General features: G+C 40.0%; 1 protein-coding gene across 7 annotated transcripts in view; it reads right to left on the reverse strand.

Annotated features, from left to right (window-relative positions):
- Positions 1 to 1,738: 1,738 nt before the first annotated feature.
- GEN1 (GEN1 structure-specific endonuclease) overlaps positions 1,739 to 19,679 on the reverse strand; it is a 44,113-nt gene continuing 26,172 nt past the window's right edge. For 6 of the 7 annotated variants that reach the window (XM_088796288.1, XM_088796289.1, XM_088796285.1 and 3 more), the window contains 4 exons: positions 19,455 to 19,595; positions 12,759 to 18,918; positions 9,013 to 9,104; positions 1,739 to 2,505 (listed from right to left, as the gene is read on the reverse strand). In XM_088796288.1, coding sequence (XP_088652414.1) covers positions 17,612 to 18,918; positions 19,455 to 19,595 — 1,448 coding nt within the window. In that variant the 3' untranslated portion in view covers positions 1,739 to 2,505; positions 9,013 to 9,104; positions 12,759 to 17,611. The remainder of the gene's footprint in view (positions 2,506 to 9,012; positions 9,105 to 12,758; positions 18,919 to 19,454; positions 19,596 to 19,679) is intronic. The other variant, XM_019752818.3, reaches the window with a different exon arrangement.

A 19,679-nucleotide genomic window follows, 5' to 3' on the forward strand; every position in this document is an offset into this window, starting at 1 on the left:
GGGAAGATCGAAGCCATTGGACCAGCATCATCTCCTGCCATGTGCTGGGCACACTGGGACCTACAGCTGCACGCTTGACAGGGAACCACTCAGAAGAGCTTTCTCAGGAGCAGCCGAGCAACATCAGAATCCACCCTGTGTGTTCAGGAGGGCAGAGGTCTGCTTCCGTAGCCTTTCTTCCTGGAGGAGAACCTTCTCAGGAGCCTCTGCCAAGGTTGGGGTCTATGTGGGGAGAGCAGAAAGGATGCCTCAAACTCCCAGGCTGACCCCCAGCTCAGCAGGATGCAGAGGCTTTTACAGGCAACAGACTACAGTGGGGGAAGGGATGGGAGATGGGATGGCGAGTAGAGGTGCGGAAGCTGCGGTGTGAGCTTTGAACCTGATCTCTCAACCTCAACAGGAAGACTCACTAGCAACGACTTTCTTATGGCTCCCAATTTGGCACTTCTAAGGCCCCCTCTTTGAGAGTGGGGGGTGGATTTTACAAGGAGGAAGGGATCTTGCAGAATTTTCTGGCTTGTAACAGACAGTTTTAGAAAGTTTGAGGAGAGGCTGTAGGTAGGCAAGTAGTCCTTGTTTTGCAGGGGAGGCCCTAGTGGTTAGATGGGGAGAAGGTGAAGGGATTAGAAAGCACGAATTAGTAGTCACAATAGTGTCACGGGGATATGAAATATAGTGTGAGGAATATAATCAACAATGTTGTAAAGATTATGTAAGGTGCTAGATGGGCACTGGACTGACCAAGGGGACCACTTCATAGACTGTGTAGATGCCTGGCCAATGGGCTGTACACCTCAAGCTGAAGTAGAATAATATTCTATGTCAACTGTAAGTAAATATGTGTGTGTGTGTGTGTGTGCGTATAGTCATTGGAGGTCAAGGATAGCAGATGGAAGATAGTCAATGGTATTGTAAGTTATATACGGTAAGATGCCAGAGAGGTAGTAGCTCAGGGGCGGGGGTTATCACTTTGTGAGGGGTGTAAAGGTCTAACCATTACATTGCTTTGTACACCTGAAACTAATTTTTTTAAAAAGAGCTAATTTATTACACACCAAAGCAGTGATTCTCAAAGGGCAGCAACTTACACACAGCCTGTGGACGGAGTGACAGAGTTGACTGAAAATAAGTCCACCACTCAGTGTGTGTGGTGGGGGAGAGAAGGGAGGACAGAAATGAAAACTAAATTTTGTTACGAAAACAAAGCAAGGAGGCAGTCTTGCATATCTGAGAGTGTGGACTACCTTTTATGCCAACTACTGTATCAGGGAGCAAAATCTACTTCTCTTTAGGAAGTTCTATCTCGTTCTACCTGGTAGGGCCACTCAAAGTAAATCTTTCCTCTCTTTCCTTCCGGCCAGCCGAAGATAGAGCCAGTCTTTTTTTCTTCCCAGACTGAAGATTCTCAGTTCTACCGCACTTCATTTGTCCTAGCTGTCCCCTACCACTATGATTTCTGCACATTTTGTGTAACATGGGCGACTGAATTACCATTCTCTGTGACCCAAACACGGGCCACACCACTATCTTTCTCCAAGGACAGTCTGATGAATGCTGCTTGGAGCATCAGGTGTTCCAACAGTCGTTTTGGAGATAATATAAAATAATAAAACAGGCATACGGCATAATTTAAAGACTTAACTCTGAGCATGGCCCATTCTAGGTATCATAGGGGACACTAGTAGGTATAGATACGGTTCTGTCCTAGAGATCCTATGGCACAAATTTTAGTCATTGATCTGGTTCATCAGGAAGCTCTCCTAAGAAGCTGTTTGATGTTTATTTCACTTTTTCACTTCCTATTGGTTCAGTTTATCAGGGTACAGACAAGCTTGTGTAACGAAGTCTACTACAAACCTACAGCTTAAAGAGTAGAAGAGGCTGCTTCTCTCCTACGTGGCGGCCCTGATGTTAGGAGAACAAGGTGTTAGGGGTGGCCTTGTTCCTCATGGTCCTTCCTAGGACCAGATTCTTTACAAAGCTTTGCTCCTCCATCCTCTGCCCCTCTATCCCCTAGGATAGGGCAGGATTCATTCAGCACAGGTCTGCTCTCTGTTTCTCTAAATCTAGTTTCACTGAAACAGCCGTTTGGTTACATGTTGCCGATGACCTCTTTCTGGTGGAAATAGCAGAACTGATTAGCAGCCACAGAGACCACACCTTCCACAATGTCCTCAGCCTTTACAGAAAAAGCTTGCCAATCCTTGCCCTGGGATGTTGTCACTGTCTTCTTGGGTGAAGCTGGGGCACCTCCATGCCTGGGTCCAGTTCACAGAAACAAGATGATAACATGGGAAAGGCACTCCCACCAGGGCCAGGTGCAGAAATGGTGCAAGTCACCCCTGCACACAATGACTGGAAGAGGACTTAGTCCCTTGGTGATGCCAACGCCAGGGAGCCTGGGAAACATAATAGAGCTGATGGGCCCGCTGGGATGACTGGTCCACATCATGGAAGGAGGCGAGAAGGCCTTTGCTGAGTGGCCAGCAGTCTCTCCCACAGGAACTAGAAAAGAGGTGAGTGCAGTACTTTAGTACACAAGCACTTCTTTCTTTTCCAACAGAAAAAGTTTTGTCAATTAAATGATTCCCTTTGATTCAATGCCTGTATTTATTTTAAAGAAAAATGTATCCATATGTTTCTGCATGATTTATACCCCTAGTCAAAATGCTGTGTCTCAACAGCTGTTTGGCATTCAAAATTCCTGGTACAAATAAATAGGCAAGTTTGGTTTTGTTGTATGCAGATTGGAAGTTTAGGTGACATCTATGTCAGCAGGCCAGCATGTGTCTAATTAATCCTTAAAGAAAGTAGGGTTTGCACAAACGCTCAATAGAGCTAATTGCTAATAGAGATCTTCTCCAGCCCTCATGGATCAGTGAAATCTATTCACATCAGATCAGTGAAATCTATTGTCAGGTGATATATTCAAAACAAAGACACCTTGGATACACCAGGACTCTTATGTTGTATAAAATTACCAACTTGGTGAAATGATTTCACAGTCACCAGCCCCTTTGGCCTGTGTTATACACTGCAGGGTAGCCGGCTCTGTCATTCAGGGACTCAAGGAGCCCCTGTTCAACTAACATGCTGACTTCTCTTGGCAGAAAAAAATCAGCACCTTTCTCCCACTATGGAAGTTCAGAAATCGAGAAAACAACAACAGACCACCATCTAGAAAGTATAATATTGAGAAAGTCTGAAGCTTAATTAGAGTGCATCAGGCAGAGCTTTAGAGAAAAAACGTATCTCATTAAGAAAACTGAGATCAGATCCAATATATTTAAAAGATAGTCATGATTCATGAATGATTTGAAGATTATTTTAAACTGATATCAAAGGTGACAAAAATATGTTCTAAAGAATGTATAGAATATTCACATATGGTAATTTACTGATTAGAGAAAACTAGGCAACACTTATTACCGTAATATGTGAAACTTAAATTGTGCAAAGAATTAACTGCATTGAGTCAATGGTGAAAATTCTTAGGCTTTGTGTCCCTAGCATTATCTCAGTCTGATTCCCCTGAAGCAGCCAATTTTATGCATATGAAGTAGCCAGTTTTATAAGCATATTCACTTTTAGCAAGGTTCCATGTATTACAAAAAAAAAAAAAAATACAGTATCTAAAACGAATACACACCTGAAAGTATTTTCTGAGGAAAGAACTTGGCTAAACAGTGGTACTAACAAGTAGAAGATAGATTTTAAGAGCAATTGCTTGTAGATACCTTTTAAATGAACATTTTACATAAAAAGGGGGAGGGGATGGGGAGAAGGTGAAGGGATTAGAAAGCACGAATTAGTAGTCACAATAGTGTCACGGGGATATGAAATACAGTGTGAGGAATATAATCAACAATGTTTTAAAGATTATGTAGGGTGCCAGATAGGCACTGGACTTATTAGGGAGACCACTTCATGGCTTGTGTAGATGCCTAACCACTGCGCCGTACACCTCCAGCTGAAGTAGAATAATACTGAATGTCAACTATAATTAAATATATATATGGTCACATATAGTCACAGGATGTGGAGTACAGCACAGGGAATAGAGTCAATGGAATTGTAACAGCTATATACGATGTCAGAGGGGTAGGAGATTGGGGGAGGGAGGTTATCACTTTGCGAGGGGTGTAAATGTCTATTACATTGTCTTATACACCTAAAACTAATAAAAAAGTGCCGCTCAGATGGTTGGTGAATGCCAGATGATTTTAGATTACAGACTTGACCTCAGGAAATCCACCAAATGACGGCAGTCATCTCTTCGTTCCGTTGGCTCCTTATCTTTGGGACAGGAGTAAATGTCACAGGGCGGTCACCTCAGCAAATAGGGTACGTCTGCACTGCTCATCATACCCAGGGACACTGCGGGGAGGGACTGAGCTACCCACTGTCAGCTGAGTTTAGATCCCAGTCCCACTAGTTACTCACGGTAGAACTCTGAGTCAGTTCATCCATAATAAGAAGAGAAGTTAATTGTACCTCACCGGCTTGTAGTAAAGATTAAATCAGACAGAGCACCTGGCACATGGAAGGATTCATGTGATTTCTGTCTTCATCTTTCACTTTTAATAGCAAATCTATAGTATTCTAATGAATCCGATGCCAGCTACTCTGCATGGGTCGTTCTCTGAACTTGTTTCCAAGATGGTTTTTAGGATCCCCTCCAGCTGCAAAAACATAAGGGTCTTGAGATTCTGAGCTTGTTTCAAACAGGCTTTCTTTGGGTCGGAGAGCAGCTCTGTTCAGCAAATTGGGAATGCTGATTAATGGTTCGAAATGGAGGTGTGCAGCTGTGGGCTGCGGTGGACCCGTGCGGAAGACCAGGAGAAGGACAGGAAACTGTGAAAGCCCAAGAAGAGTTGCAAAGGAAGACAGCTGCAAATCTGTCCTGAGTAAATCAAAGTGTGACATTTATTGGGCTATTTCCAGAATAACACCAGCAAGAAAACTGGAATGCAGGATGATCTTTTCCAGGAAGCATCGTAGCTAAGTAGCCTACAATAACCAGGCTTGTGGACTGGAGTCAGCCTGACTTCATGAAAAGGTCACAGGTCTGGGGGCACACGGGCCCGGGTTTTAATTCTGTCTCTACTACTTACCAGTGTTCCTAGACAGGTTATTGAACCTCTCTGAGCCTCATTTTCCTCCTCCCTTAACAACCACCACCAAAAAGGTGAATAATAAAGGGAAGTTCCAGGGTGACCGTGGGGGTTACGAGTTAGAAAGTTACTTGGTAAGAAAGGGAAGTTTCAGGGTGACTGTGGGGGTTAGGAGGTAAGAAAGGTACTTGGTATGTCATTGGTATTGAATGAACAGGAGCTACGTGGCTATGAGCAGAGCACAGCAAGTCCTCTGGACCTGGAATGGTCGTTTCTCAAATCCGTACCTGGTACAATGTGGAAATTGATGGGTGGGGGAGGAGGAGGTGGCAAGGCTGGGCGTGGGTGGGCAGAGGAGAGAAAGAAGATCAAAAGGACTATAAATATCAGTCAAACTTTAAAATGCAAATCCTCTGTCTGTGTCCCGTTGGGACCAAATCTTCTGTTACCACCTTTCTGGGAAGAGCTTGAGAGAAACAAAGGTTAGCAGAGTCTTTCCCTTTATGGAGTGTTTTGGTTTGGTGTGGTGTGATTTTGAAGCCAAGCTTGGATATGCGATAAATGCTTTCATTCACCTAGGTCTGGAAGCATGAGTAGAGACACAAGCGGCATATGGTGTCATAAAGTCTTAATGGACATGGTTTTCTTTGTGGATAGACCATGAGTTTCTGAAGGAAAATGTCTATAACCCCTTTACTATAACACCTGCAATTTACATGGCACGTGGCATAGAGAACCCACTTATTGAATAAATAAATAAATAGATGGATGGATGGATGTTAATTTTGAGCACAGGAAGTCATCTTCTCTAGCTCAATACCTCGTTCTCAGGGATTTGATTCCTTCCACTTTATTGGAAATGATGATGGAAGGTGTGGAGGTTTCTCCCTGAGGGGCAGTCTTCATGAGGGGCAGCTGTGGCCCTCTGAGAAACTTAGATGGTCTCTGTCAGTGGCCAGAGCTCTGTGAAGTCCCACACCTGAACATGTCTGATGCCCATATATCTGACCCTCACCCTATGCCCGGGCCTGGTCCACCCCTCCCCCTCCGCAACTCCCAACCATAAGTCAGAACCAGAAACCTCACCCCCTTTCCTTCTTTCCTCTTTCCTTATTGGCCTTATTTTCTCATAAAATTATACTTGTATGTAATGGGTGAGTGGCTTATTTTTCAGACAAAAAGATCTAACAAATGTCCCCAACCCGGAATGCCTTCCTTAAAACACATCATTTATTACTCTTTCTGGGTAAATTCACCCAACTTTAAGTCTTATCCACGAAGCTGATCGTCTTCCCTCCACCGCTCTAAAGTGCATCCACCATTCAAGCCTCCTATTGAGTCGCTGACCTCTCGGAAGCCTGAGGACCACAGGCTGCTCTCTGATGACGCTCTTCAGCATCTGACGCCCTCTGAGGCCACCCCCTGCACCCAGCACTGAATTGTATCATTTGTTGTTTCAAATACAAATGAGTCTGGTGTCACAACTAAGTTATAAAGATCTTCAAGGGCGAGACCAGATATTATTCCTTTGCACCCTGCACCATGCGTAACCCAGGACTGGATCCATCTTAAGAATTCAATAAAAAGTTGCAGCACATTGGGGGTCAAAGTGTGGGTTTTAGCTTCAGGCAGATTTGGGTTCAACGCTTAACTTCCTTTATCCAGTAAGGATGCATTAAGTGTGCTCAGGGAATATAAGAAAGAACACGACGAAATTTCTTATGTTGTTACTCTAGTGATAGGAGACAAAACAAACCAAAAAAATCTAAGAATTTGTGAAGAAAACTCAGGGTAAGAGGGAAGCATGGGGGTCAGAATGGGGAGGTGGTTACTTAGCTAGCATGGTCACAAAAGTCCTAGCTGAATGGTGATAAGGAGCTTACTATCCAAACATCTGCGAGAAGTTCAGGCAGAGGGATCAGGAAGTTCAAGAGCCAGAATGTGGAATGAGCTTGGTGTGTTTAAGGCAATGGAAGAGAGTGAGTACCACCGGAGTAAGGGGAGTGAGGGGAAGAGGCAGGAGATGAGGGGAGGGAGACAGGCAGCGACCAGCTACTGAGGGCCTGGGAGGCTCTGTCCAGGACTTTGGAATTTACACTGAGTATGACTTACACTTTTCCGTGGAGGAAGGGGGTGAGGGCGCTGGTGGTGTTAGAATATGGTTTGCATTTTCAACCGATTTATCTGGTTGCTGAGTGTACTACGAAGGACGTGAGTACTTTGAAGCAGGGAGATCACTTAGGAGGTGCATTTAGTAGTTCCCGCAAGAGAGGATGGTACCTGGCCTTCAGAGGTAGCAATACAGCTGGGAGGAGAGGTCTGTACTAGCTGTGTGGCCACAGGCATGTTGCTTGACTTCTCTGAGTTGCTTTCCAGATTAGTATAAAAGGTACTTAACCAGTTATAATGGGGCCCGACCCCTGGCAGGTGGTGCAAAGGTGATTCAAGTCGGAAATGAACACTGAAAAGGACACATTCTTACCTAACACTCCACTGAGAACTCACAGATGACCTCTGCCTGAGGACACCTGGCCTCGGTGGTTAGAGCTTTGAAGGAAGCAGATAAAACTTCTGGGAGATCTGGCGCTCAGACTGTCCCTTGCATCCTTCCTACTCCTGGAGTAGGAGTAGGAGACTGTCCTTCCTACTCCTGGAGTAGGAGTAGGAGACTGTCCTACTCCTTCCTCGCACATAAAAACCCCCCAACCTTCCCAAATGTGGACTCTGATAGTTATTTTTTTAATTCTGAAAAATGAAAGTAACTTTTGTGATCATTCCTTGCATGTTCACAATACTGAACATTTTCTGGGACTCTGAATTACTTTGATTTCAGTGGCCAGTTTTCCATAAATCAGGTCAGGAGAGGTCACTGTATCTGTCTGATGGGTGGTTTCTGTAAAACTGCCCCAGACTTATCCAAAAGCGGAGTAGACACAAGCCTTGATTCTGTCAAAGAAGCTGTGGAGTGAGACTAGCTCTAGGTTCAAATCTTGACCCTGCTGTTTACTAGGTGTTGACCTTGGGTAAGTTCCTGGGCCTCTCTCAGCCTCATATATAAATAGGAAATAAAAGTGCCTACCTTTCAGAGTTTTTGTGGGGCAAATGGAGGAATTTGAAAAATCAGAAAAGTGGGTAGCCATAATAGCAAACATTCAATATACTTCCTTTCTCTTCTCCCAACATTTACTAATGTTTTGCATGGCGGACTTTTGAAATGGTTTGAATCTACTCATAGTCTTTGGTGCTCAATATGCTTTGTCTCTCTTTCCTTCATATTAGAGACAATTGCCTTCTCACAAAAATTGTAGAGGTTATAATACAACACCTTTTCAAGACATCACTTGTGGTTCATCAATGGATTTGGCAAAGCAAAATCAGTAATGCTAAACGTACATTAATGCATGTCTCTCGAGAGGCTGTTTATCCTCAACATGTAAGTGAGCGTGAAGAGAGGAAGAAGGATCATTCCCACCTATGTATGAGAAGGAGAGGCAAGCGGAAGCGGGGAAGATTTGTCCAAGGTAGCTAGTCTCTATCAGAACTTGGACAATTAGTCAGACCATTGCCTCCCAAGTGAGAGACTCTTTGGTCTGTTTCACAGGATGTTGATGTGGTTACACCGAGTCCTTTGACACCTCTTATAGAACGATCCCAGCTGTGAAGTCGGGGTGGGGGGGTGAGGGGGGGCGCTTCACGGGTTCACGGGGCCTGCACTAGAGACGTCTGGGTTTGGACAACCCTGCAAAAGAAGCCTCCTGGCATCTGGCATTCACAGAATCAGCATTCTCAGTTTAACAAAAATGTAAATTAATTTAGCAACAATAATTACTTTGGAGCAGTTACTGCAACCGGTATTGCTTTCAAATGAAACAAAAAGGCAAAGCATTTTATAATCTACCTTCACATGGATGTTGAATAAATCACTCATTCTCATTTTCTGATTCCAAGGACAGCACTTGCGGAATTCACTCACAGCTGAGAGGCAGATATCTGTTGAGTGGTAGATGAAGAGATTTAAGTTATGATGGTGCAAACAGCAGATAATTCTTCCATGAGATTTTTGATCAGAGAATTCTAAATACACAGGCAGTTTTTGCCATTTGGGGAGGTCAACATATTCCTTTTCGGGTCTGGGCACAGAATAATGCTGAGGAAGCTCAGACATGTAATATTTATTAAAGAAGTTCTGTTTGGGTGCTTAGAAAAAGAATTCCTCCAAATATCAGGCAAATATTCAAAGCCATCCTCACCACACCATGGGCATGCTCATGACCCTCCCCTCCGTATTTCCTGAATTTATCTGGCCTGAGTATAGAGAAGCCATTCTGGCAATCATCAGAAAAGGGTCCACTTTTTTGGACTGTTACTGGGGCTGACTCTGCAGCCTGTCAATTTAAAGGCAAAGTGGCAAGTCCTTAAGGAGGCTAATGCAAGCTGTTGGCTGAGCCTGATAAAAGCTTTTCCTGGCTAAGAAGGTGCTAACCATTGCCACATTAATCTGCAGATGAAAGGAGGCTGCCTTCAGTAATATTACTTGAGCTGTTTTACCCTAAGTGCTACCAGCAGAACAGGAATAGTCAGCAGTTGAGTTAGCCCCTTCACCTTCAGAAAGCAAGGCATCTCACCATGGCATCGTCAAATGACGAAAGGGGACTAGTGATCAAGCTGGTGGAGGGAACCATTCAACTGGATTTGGTCTTTCTCCATGGAGAATGCAAGAACTACGACCTCGAATTCACCATGAGGCAGTCAGCAGCCACTCACCCATCGCTTTCTGTGCCAGCCCCTCTGCTGGGTGCTGCACATTGAGAACTACAAGATGCTCACAGCCCGGTGCCAGAGACACAAATGCAAATCAGTCAACACAAAACCATTTACAGGTAGTACTGTAGAGATCTACAGGAATAAGAAGCTGTGTAAACCCTCCTTAGAGAAGACCATGTTTACATTGAGTCTTGATGGGTAAATAAGAGTTGGTGAAGCAGAGAATAAAAATTGTGTGCCAAGTTCTGGGGGGAAACAAAAATAAATAAGATTTGATCCATTCTCAGTCTTGTCTTAGAGGTAGAGCCATTTTTATAAAACATTGTGCCTGCTACATAGTAAGCACTCAACTAATCTTTTGAACATATGAATGAAATGTGATAAATACTACCATGGAAATATGCACAATTTCTTTGGGAACACAAAGAAAGCAACTAATTCTGCTTGGAATTAGAGAGATATTAGGACATTTGAGTTGGTCGTTGATAGATGAAGAGTTCATTGAGCTAAGAAAGGAGAAAAGGCATTTCAGGCAGACAAACTCCTGAGCCAAAGCATAAAAATTTGTTCAGGGCAAAACAAGTGGTCCTAGGTAGCTCTAGTCAAAGCTCATGGCTGTGAATCTCTGAAGCTGAAGCTGGAGAGATGGATTGGGGCCAGGCTGTCCCAGCCGTGTAAGCCTGTGAGCCATGCTGGAATTCTGAGATCACATTTTGCAAAAAAATGTGCAGCCACTACTGGCACAAGCTCTGTAGTGTGTGTGTGTGTGTGTGTGTGTGTGTGTGTGTGTGTGTGTGTTTTGGGAGGGTGGGTGTCATTCACGTATCTAGACGTTGTCCTGAGCACTGTTTCAGTATTCTGTGAACAAAAAGGACAAGTACCTGCCCTCACTGAGTTTGCATTCTAGTTTGGGAAAGAAACAATGGAAAAAACCTAAGAAACATATAACATCAGGTACTGCTAAGTGTACAGAAAAATATAGATAGGGCAGGGTAAAGAATATTAGTGAGTGATGAGGAATTAGTTTAGGTGAGTTCAGGAAAGGCTTTCCGGGCTGACATTTGAGTAAAGAACTAAATGAAATATAGAAACATAAACAGGGAATTTCCTTCACTAAGGAGTTAGGAGAGCTGAGTTCTAGGCCCAGCTTAAGCCTTTTCCAGCTGGGCACTTTGGGAAAATTATTTTAAATTCTATGGGCCTCCAGCTGGCTGTTATCCACAGAAAGGCACAGGAGTCTTGCACAAAGCAGGTGTTCAATAAGTATGTTTGGTGATTGGATGAGTAATATACTAGTTACCGATCATATTTGAACAAGCACATTATTATTTTTCCAGTATTATAACCTTAGCTTGAATGCCGTACGTTTTAGGATCACTTTTCTGATCACGCTTATCTAGACAACGAGCTTCTTTTTTCTGAAAACATCTCGCCATCTCATATGAGTACTAACAGTGTTGTGGTGTCCACATTTTTACCCAAGGCGCAGTGTGTTTGGCTGCATTCAGCTTACATCCAAATCTGAGTTTGTTCTTCCAAATGATGGTGACTGGCATAGTTTCTATTTACTGAGAGTTTATAATGTGTCGATCATGGCAGCCACTTCACCGATATTAAAACAACCTTAGAGAATAGCATCCACTGTTGTGTCTCCTGGACCCAGCACAATGCTTGTCACATAAGAGATGATGCATAAATAGTTGCAAACTATTTGAATGAATTGTCAGCAAAATTAGGAAGTGTCCCCCAAGTCACATAGAAAATCTGTAGCAGGAAAGAATTTGAAGATAGGTCATGACTGACATGGTCCATGTTATCCCAAAGAAAAAAGGGGGATTGTTCTCACTGTGAAATCTGGAAGAAAAACCCCAAGTACTTAAGACTGGTCACACACAGCCCAGAGTAGTTAGGCCAGAACAGGGCCTTCGTGGGAAGCCAACAGGGACAAACCAATTCCAGGACCCTGGTAGGTAGAGGCAGGTCTTTGGCAGAGTATTTTGGAAGGGAGCAAGGCCTTAGTTGATGACAAGCAAATGCATGAGCAGCAAGTTAGTAAAGTCTATACACAAGTGACATCATAGATCACGTCAGCAAGGGACAAGAACAACACGGAATGCTTTAAGAAGGGGAGAGAGAGTCTGGACATTGAAAGAAGAGAAATCCTTCAGGAGGAAGTGAAAGTTGATATTGAGTGCATACACTTAGGCCTAATTTAGCTATACAGAATGAAAGCAGGTCACTCACTCCCAGCTACTTTTGGTGTTCTCACCTCCTAAAAACCCAGGTTAAGAACACCTCTAGCTATTTTGAGTATTTACCTGGACTGTATGGTCCTAAACTGACTACCATAGCCCAGAGTGTGGTATCCAGAGTGAACAAATCATGATAAGCAGATCCCTGGAGGAATGTTTTAACAAGGATTATTTTTCCTTCTGAATATTCAAAATATTGCAATACAGTCCTTACACAGTGGTTGAGAGGACAAAAAGCTTGTAAAGAACCTAGTTTGAATAGACCATGTACTCAAGAAATGTTAGTTCCCTCCCTTGCCCAGCAATTTTAAATTCGTGTCTCCCTCCTGCTCTGTGACCAGGTTGGGCACACCTTTGGTCCTTAATGTATGTGAAGTGAACTCACATATAACCCTTTCTGTGGGGCTCATATGGTCACAGTTCCTTATCATCCTGGTCAGGTTCTTTGCTCCACTTTGTCCTATTTCTTTTTCCCTTTGCCTTGAGATACCCTAGCCTGCTTTCTGCTAGGTTCATTACTTCTCAATGGCTGGTCACTCCTTAGCCTGCCCAGGTGTGATACTGGAGTAATGAGAGACATTCAGAGGTCAACAGAAAGAACAGATTTCAGCAATAGACCCACACTTACACGGTCAATTGATTTGCAACAAAGGAGCCAAAGTCATTCAATGAGGGAAACGGTCTGACTTCTCAACAAATTGTGATGGCACAACTGGAGCTCTGCATAGGAAAAAAAAAAATGTTCCTCAATCCTTACCTCACATCAAATGCAAAAATCAACTTGAAATGAATCATAGACCCAATATTAGAGGCAAAACCATTAAACCTGTAGAAGAAAACAGAAAAAATAGTTAGGGCATCGGGTTAGACAATGCCCAATGGGCTGCTGAAAACAAATTAATAAAACTGACATCAAAATTAAAAATGTTTTGCTCTTTGAAAAACACAGGTAAAATGCAAAGGTAAGTCAGACTTAGGGACAAAATATTTGCAAAACACACATTTGACAATGGGCTGGTATCTAGAAAAAATAAACAACACTTACAATTTTGCAACAAGACAAAACAATCCAATTTAAAAATTGGCAAAAAAAATGGGAATTTCCAAAAGGTATATTAATGGAATATATGCACATAAGATACTCAGTGTCACCAGTTATCAGCAAAATGCAAATAAAGTCACAAGGATAAAGCCACAAGGAGATGTAGCTTTACGGTATTTACACAACTACTAGACTGGCTACAGTGAAAAAGATTGACAATATGGATTTTTGGTAAAACTCCCATATATGCTGGTGGGATCACAAAAAAATGGCTTTGCCCCTTTAGAAAGAAGTGTGGTAGTATGTTAAAACATTACACACATTAAACATATCTGACTTTCAATAGTTTAGCTGGCCTTAGAGAATCAAAAATGCTTCAACTAATGTACATTTATCAAAAGTTAAAATCCAACATGACATTCACATCTATTATGTAAAATACCTGCAGGCATCTGTGCAAAGATAACGTGCAGAGACACTGAAGCCATTAAAGAGGGACGGACCATGTTTACTGATACAGAATAATTTCTAAGATACATTAACATATTGGTATAGAACACCTCTGGAAGGATCTATAAGAACTTAGAAACTGCTTGCCTCTAGACGCAGGAATTAGAGCTTGGGCATTAAGAATAGAAAGGAAATTGACTTTTTAGCTCTACATTTTTTGTATTATTTCACCTTTTTTATTAACCAAATGAAACTATTACTCTAAAAAGTAAGTACTACTTATGCAAATAACTACTGATTTTTAAAAGAATGTATCAGTTCAATTATGATAGGCAGGATCCTTGAGAGCAAAGGACTGACCACCTTCATTTAGGATTCCCCTTATCCAGGATTTTATATACAGCAAGTGCTCTGCCAACATGACACTTTTCTAAAACAAAGTGAAACCTGATTCAAAGCATTTTATATACCTTCAGTGGAATTAAAAAAAAATAAAAACAAAAGTAAAATCACAACTTCAGAAAAAGCACAGAAATACAAAAGTATTCCAGGTTTGAGTCTACTTTTACAACATGGCATAATGTATTAGGCTGGTGCAAAATTGGCGGTTTTTTTTTTTTTTTTTTTTTTTTTAACACTTTGTTTTCCAAGACCCATCAGCTCCAAGTCAAGTAATTGTTTCAATCTAGTTGTGGAGGGTGCAGCTCACAGTGGGCCATGTGGGGATCTAACGGGCAACCTTGTTAAGGGCACCACACTCTTAACCGACCGCCCCATAATTGCAGTTTTTGCAATTACTTTTAACCTTTTAATAATAAGTACTAGATTAATAAAATGAAATTTCATCTCCAATCTTGGGAAAAGCTCTTCACCTCTCTGGACTTGTTTTCTAATCCATAAAATAATGATGACAGTGCACATGTGGGGTGAGGCTAGACTATATACATTTTAGATATTAAAAAGAGCTTGGACAGGTAAAATTCTACACAATTTATTTTTAAGCCAGCTTTATTGTGATATAATTCACATACTATAGAATTTGTCTTTTTAAATTACACAATTCAAAGGTTTGTTTACTCATTGTTTTGCAAACATCATCACAAGTTTAGAACATTTTAACATCACTACCCACTCATCCCCCAAACCCATCTCATTGGCAGTCTGTTCCCTTCTCCCTCCTTAACCTCCATCCCCATTCTCACCCCACCCCCGTCTTTGGCAACCATGAGACTTTGTTTCTATAGATTATAGATTTGCCCATTTGGAACATTTCCTATTAATTGAATCATACATGTGGTCTTTTGTGACTCGCCTTTCATTTAGCACATTTTCAAGATTCTTCATGTTGTAACATTTATCAGTACTTCATTTCTTTGTATTGCCAATATTCCATTGCATGGATAAACCACATTTTGTTTATACATTCATCAATTGATAGGCATTCGGGTTGTTTACACTTTTGGGCTATTATGAAGAACACTGCTATGGACATTTGTGTACAAGCTTTTGTGTGGATGCATATCTTCATTTCTCTTGGGTTTATACCTGGGAGTGGATTTGCTGCATCATATGGTAACTATGTTTAACTATTAAAGAAACCACCAGACTTTTCCAAAGTGGCTCCCCCATTTTATATTCCTACCAGCAGGTTTGAGGGTTCCAATTTCTCCACATCTTCACCAACAGTTGTTATTACCTGTCTTTTATATTCCAGCCATCCTATTAGGTGTGAAGTGGGATCATTGTAATTTTAATTTGCAGTTTTCAGATGACTAATGTTGAGAATTTTCTCATGTATTTATTGGTCATTTGTGTATCCTCTTTGAAGAAAAGTCTATTCAGGTATTTTACTCATTTTTATTTGATTTATTATTATTGAGCTATAAGAGTTCTTTATGGAAGTCCTTCTAGATACAAGTGTTTTATCACATTTATGATTTGCAAATATTTTCTATTTTGTGGATTTTCTCTTCATTTTCTTGGTGCCCTTGAAACACATTTTCTATGAAGTCCATTTTATCTAGTTTTTTCTTGTTGTCTGAGCTATGGTAACATATCAAAGAATTCTGGCCTAATCCAAAATCACAAAGATTTATGTCTGTTTTCATCAAAGTTTCATCGTTTTAGTTCTCAAATTTAGGTCTTTGATAGATTTGAATTATTTTTGCACATTGTATGAGGTGCAAACTTCATTCTTTTGCATGTGGATAGCCAATTTTACTAATAGAATTTGCTGAAAGACTATTGTTTCCCCCTTAAGTTGTCTTGACACTTTGGTAGAAAATCAACTAAACAAAGATGTGAGGGTATATTGCTGGATCCTCAACTCTATCCCACTGATCTACATATATGTCTACCTTTATTCCATGACAACACTGTCTTCATAACTAGTTTTGTGGTAAGTTCTGAAATCAGAATTAGGAAGGGTGAGTCCTCCCATTTCTCTTTTGAAGATTATTTTGCCTATTCTGTGTCCCTTAAGAATTTCAGAATCAGCTTGTCAGTTTCTAAAACCAGCTGGAATGGATGCGATTGCAGTCTACAAATTAATTTGGGGAGTACTGTCATCATAATATGAAGTCTTCTGATCCACAAACATGGAATATCTTTTCATTTATTCAAGTTTTTAAAAACGTCTTTCAACAATATTTTATAGTTTTCAATGTATAAATTTTGCACTTCTTTTGTTAAATCTATTCCAAAGTATTTTATTACTTGTGGTGCTGCTGTAAACAGAATTTTCTTAATTTAATTTAGTATTATTCACTGCAGGTGTATAAAAATACAGTTGATGTTTGTATATTGATCTCATATGCTGCAACCTTGGTAAACTCATTTACCAGTTCTAGTAGTTTTTAGTGGATTACTTAGAATTTTGTATATATAAAATCTTGTCATTTGCAAGTAGTGATAGTTTCACTTTTTCATTTCCAATCTGACTGCCTTTTTGAATTAAGTGAATGTACAACTTAATATTTGGAGATACTGAAGTCAATATTGCACAGATTTATTTTTTTAAAACAAAAGGGGAAGAAAGAAGTGCTAAAGATAAAAAAGCGAAAACAGAAAAAAAAACACAAGAAATTAGGAGGCAAGAAATCTGGTTCTCACGTCATTGTTAACTAGCTGTATGACCCTGAACAAATTTCTAATTCTCTTCTGGTTATCTATATCTATATGTATATATGTACAGACACACAGACACACACACACACACACACACACACACACACACACACATATATATATATACACACACACACACACACACACACACACACATATATATGTGTGTGTGTATATATATATATATATATATATATATATTTTTTTTTTTTTTTTTTTTTTTTTTTCCAATTTGGCATAACTGTTACCTTCTGGGGATACGTAAAGAGTAGTTTAATTTATTCAGCATTACAAGCATGATTTTTACTATATCTATATTTATCATCTTACTCCTTTTCCATTTTTTCCCCTCAAAAGACAGTAAAGTTACCCAAAATGAAAGGATCTACTGAAACTATCTTCACATTGAGAGAAAATATAACTCCCATGAAAAGCATAACAGAAGACATTGCGAGAGTGCAGGCAACTATAAACGGTTATGCTCTTGGGAACAAGCTGAAATATAAATAAATACTTCGGAGGCTTCAGTAAGAAATGAGTAAAATTGAGCAAAAGGATGAAACATTTACTCTGCCTAGTGCTATACTAACATTTTAAAGCTATAACTAAAGAATCACGAATAAAGATATAAAAAATGGCAAAAGTGTTTTAAAAATATACATTATCTAAAGTTTTCACCACCAGGATCATCTTTTAATTTGAAGTTTTTTTAAGTAACTGTTTAAAATTACAATTTTAATTAAAATGGCAAAAGTGTCTCCTGACATTACATTTTTCTAACGATTAATTGGACACCTTCCCTTTACCTCTGCTAATGCTGATGGTACTAGAATAAGTTACACTTCCATATTTTTAGTTTAATTTCAAGTGTTTTGGAACCTTAGTTTCAATCTCTGACATAAAGGAAGAGGACTATCCAAACAGGTATTAGCATCGTCGTTTTCCTTATGACACTGTTGAAAACCCAGAGAACCCGTCCCTACATCTGGGAAATAGTTTTCTTCATTTCTAGCTGTTTTATAAGCCTGGACGTACTGTTCAGGTTTTTTAATATGTATCTGAGGGTTACTCGATTTGTTGACATCCTTTTTCTTGAATTGGGCTGGTTTACGCTTCTGAGAACTCTGCTTCATTTTTTGAGTTGCATTCTTAGCTTTCCCAAACACTGGGACACTTTCCTCATCAGAGGAGTGTCTGTCAAGGCAAACACTTTTCTTCATTACAATTTTCTGAGTGGTCTGCACATCAACTTTTCTTCTCTGATCTAAAAAGGTATTTGGTAGTCCAGCTCTAACGTTAGAGGCCTCTACTATCACATTATTGACAGAATAAGGTATAGAAGTATTCACTTTATAGTTTTCTTGAAATGGCTGGTCTCCATTTAGAACTTGACCGTTTCTAGATTCATTTTGCAAATAAATTCCTACAAGACTCTTTGAAAGATGTGATGGAAAATCAGAGCTACTGTTAGCAATGCAAGATTCTTTGACTGTAAGCAGGGACAAAGTGTTCAGGTCAACATCTGGTTGTGCTTTCGCCTGAGGATGCGATGAGTTTCTAAGCATTCGCTCCTTTAAAGGCAAATCCTGAAGATGTAAGTCAGTGATGCCAGAAAGCAGGTGCTCTTCAGGGTTAGTCTTTCGAAGATCCCACCCCAACACTTTATTAATGTTTGTGGTGCACCGTCTTGGTTCACAGGACAATTGTCCTGGGGTATTTTTAAAGTTATTAGGGATGGGTGTTTCAATTTCTGACTTGAAACCGTGAGAGAAAGTGTTCCTTGAAATAGCTGGAGAATTACTAAAAGAAGTACCTTCCCAGTCAATGGTGCTCAAGTCAAGATCAGCAATTGCGGATACATTATGGGGTGAGGTATTGGGTTGACTAGATTCTGAAATCAAAGACTTATTGACAGCTTCAATTTGCTGCAGAGCCAAAGGTCTTGAAGAAGACATTAACTGTTCTTGTGTATTCAAACCGGAAGCATCTTCAGATAAAAGCAAACTATTCAATGATGCAGAAATAGATTTCTGCGGTAATGTAGAATCACAGAAAACTTCTAAATTTAACTTAGAAGAGATTTCACATGTGGGTTTTAAAGTCATGTGTAATTGAAAACTCATATCATCTGTTTCTGGCAAATTGTTTTCTTTAGACTTGGTTTTCATGCCTGAAAAGAAAAAAAATATGTAAAATTAAAATCTATTTTATTTAACTTGAGTAAATAAATAAACTAGAGATCAGACTGAAATCTTCTATATGAGCAATATTTGCATTTTTGTCTCAGTGCATTCCAGGAAATTGTGTTATAAGTAATTACAACACAATAATTACTAACAAAATATTACAAAATATTTTCTTGTGGAAACAATATTATAATCAAATTATTTTCCTCACCAAGCTCTGGGAAATAAAGAAAATATATTTACAATCCAAAATACATTACACATATTAGCTGTTCAGTAAGTGGTTAGTATAATTATTATTTTTAATACTTGGTTAACTTATCAGACACAGAGCAGAACTGTTTAATTTTAGCTTTTGAGCTTTGAAAGAAAGTATGTCAAGACAAAGAAGTAAGGGTTATCCTTACTCTTGATTTTATAGAACTTTCAGCAAAATTTAGACACGATAGATTCATATAGAACAGATAGCTCTCTATAACATTTGTGTATGGCGTAAAGAGCTATTAAATGTGATACTTACTTTTTTGTTTCTTCCCTTTAATTTCTAACTTTTGTTTTTGGTAAATAGCAACAATCTCGGGATAAGCTGCTTCAAATAATGATTCTTCTTCTATTGTTTGTAGAACTAATTCTCCATGTTGATCTTCTATAGCATAATGTTCTAAAAGATTAAAAATATAGTGAAACAGCCTTAATTACAGATTTGAAAAAAATTAATTTTTCCAGGTAACTAAGCTTACCAGGT

This window comes from Rhinolophus sinicus, chromosome 2 (genome assembly GCF_057876585.1).
Source record: "Rhinolophus sinicus isolate RSI-liver-muscle chromosome 2, RSI-T2T, whole genome shotgun sequence".
NCBI lineage: Eukaryota > Metazoa > Chordata > Mammalia > Chiroptera > Rhinolophidae > Rhinolophus > Rhinolophus sinicus.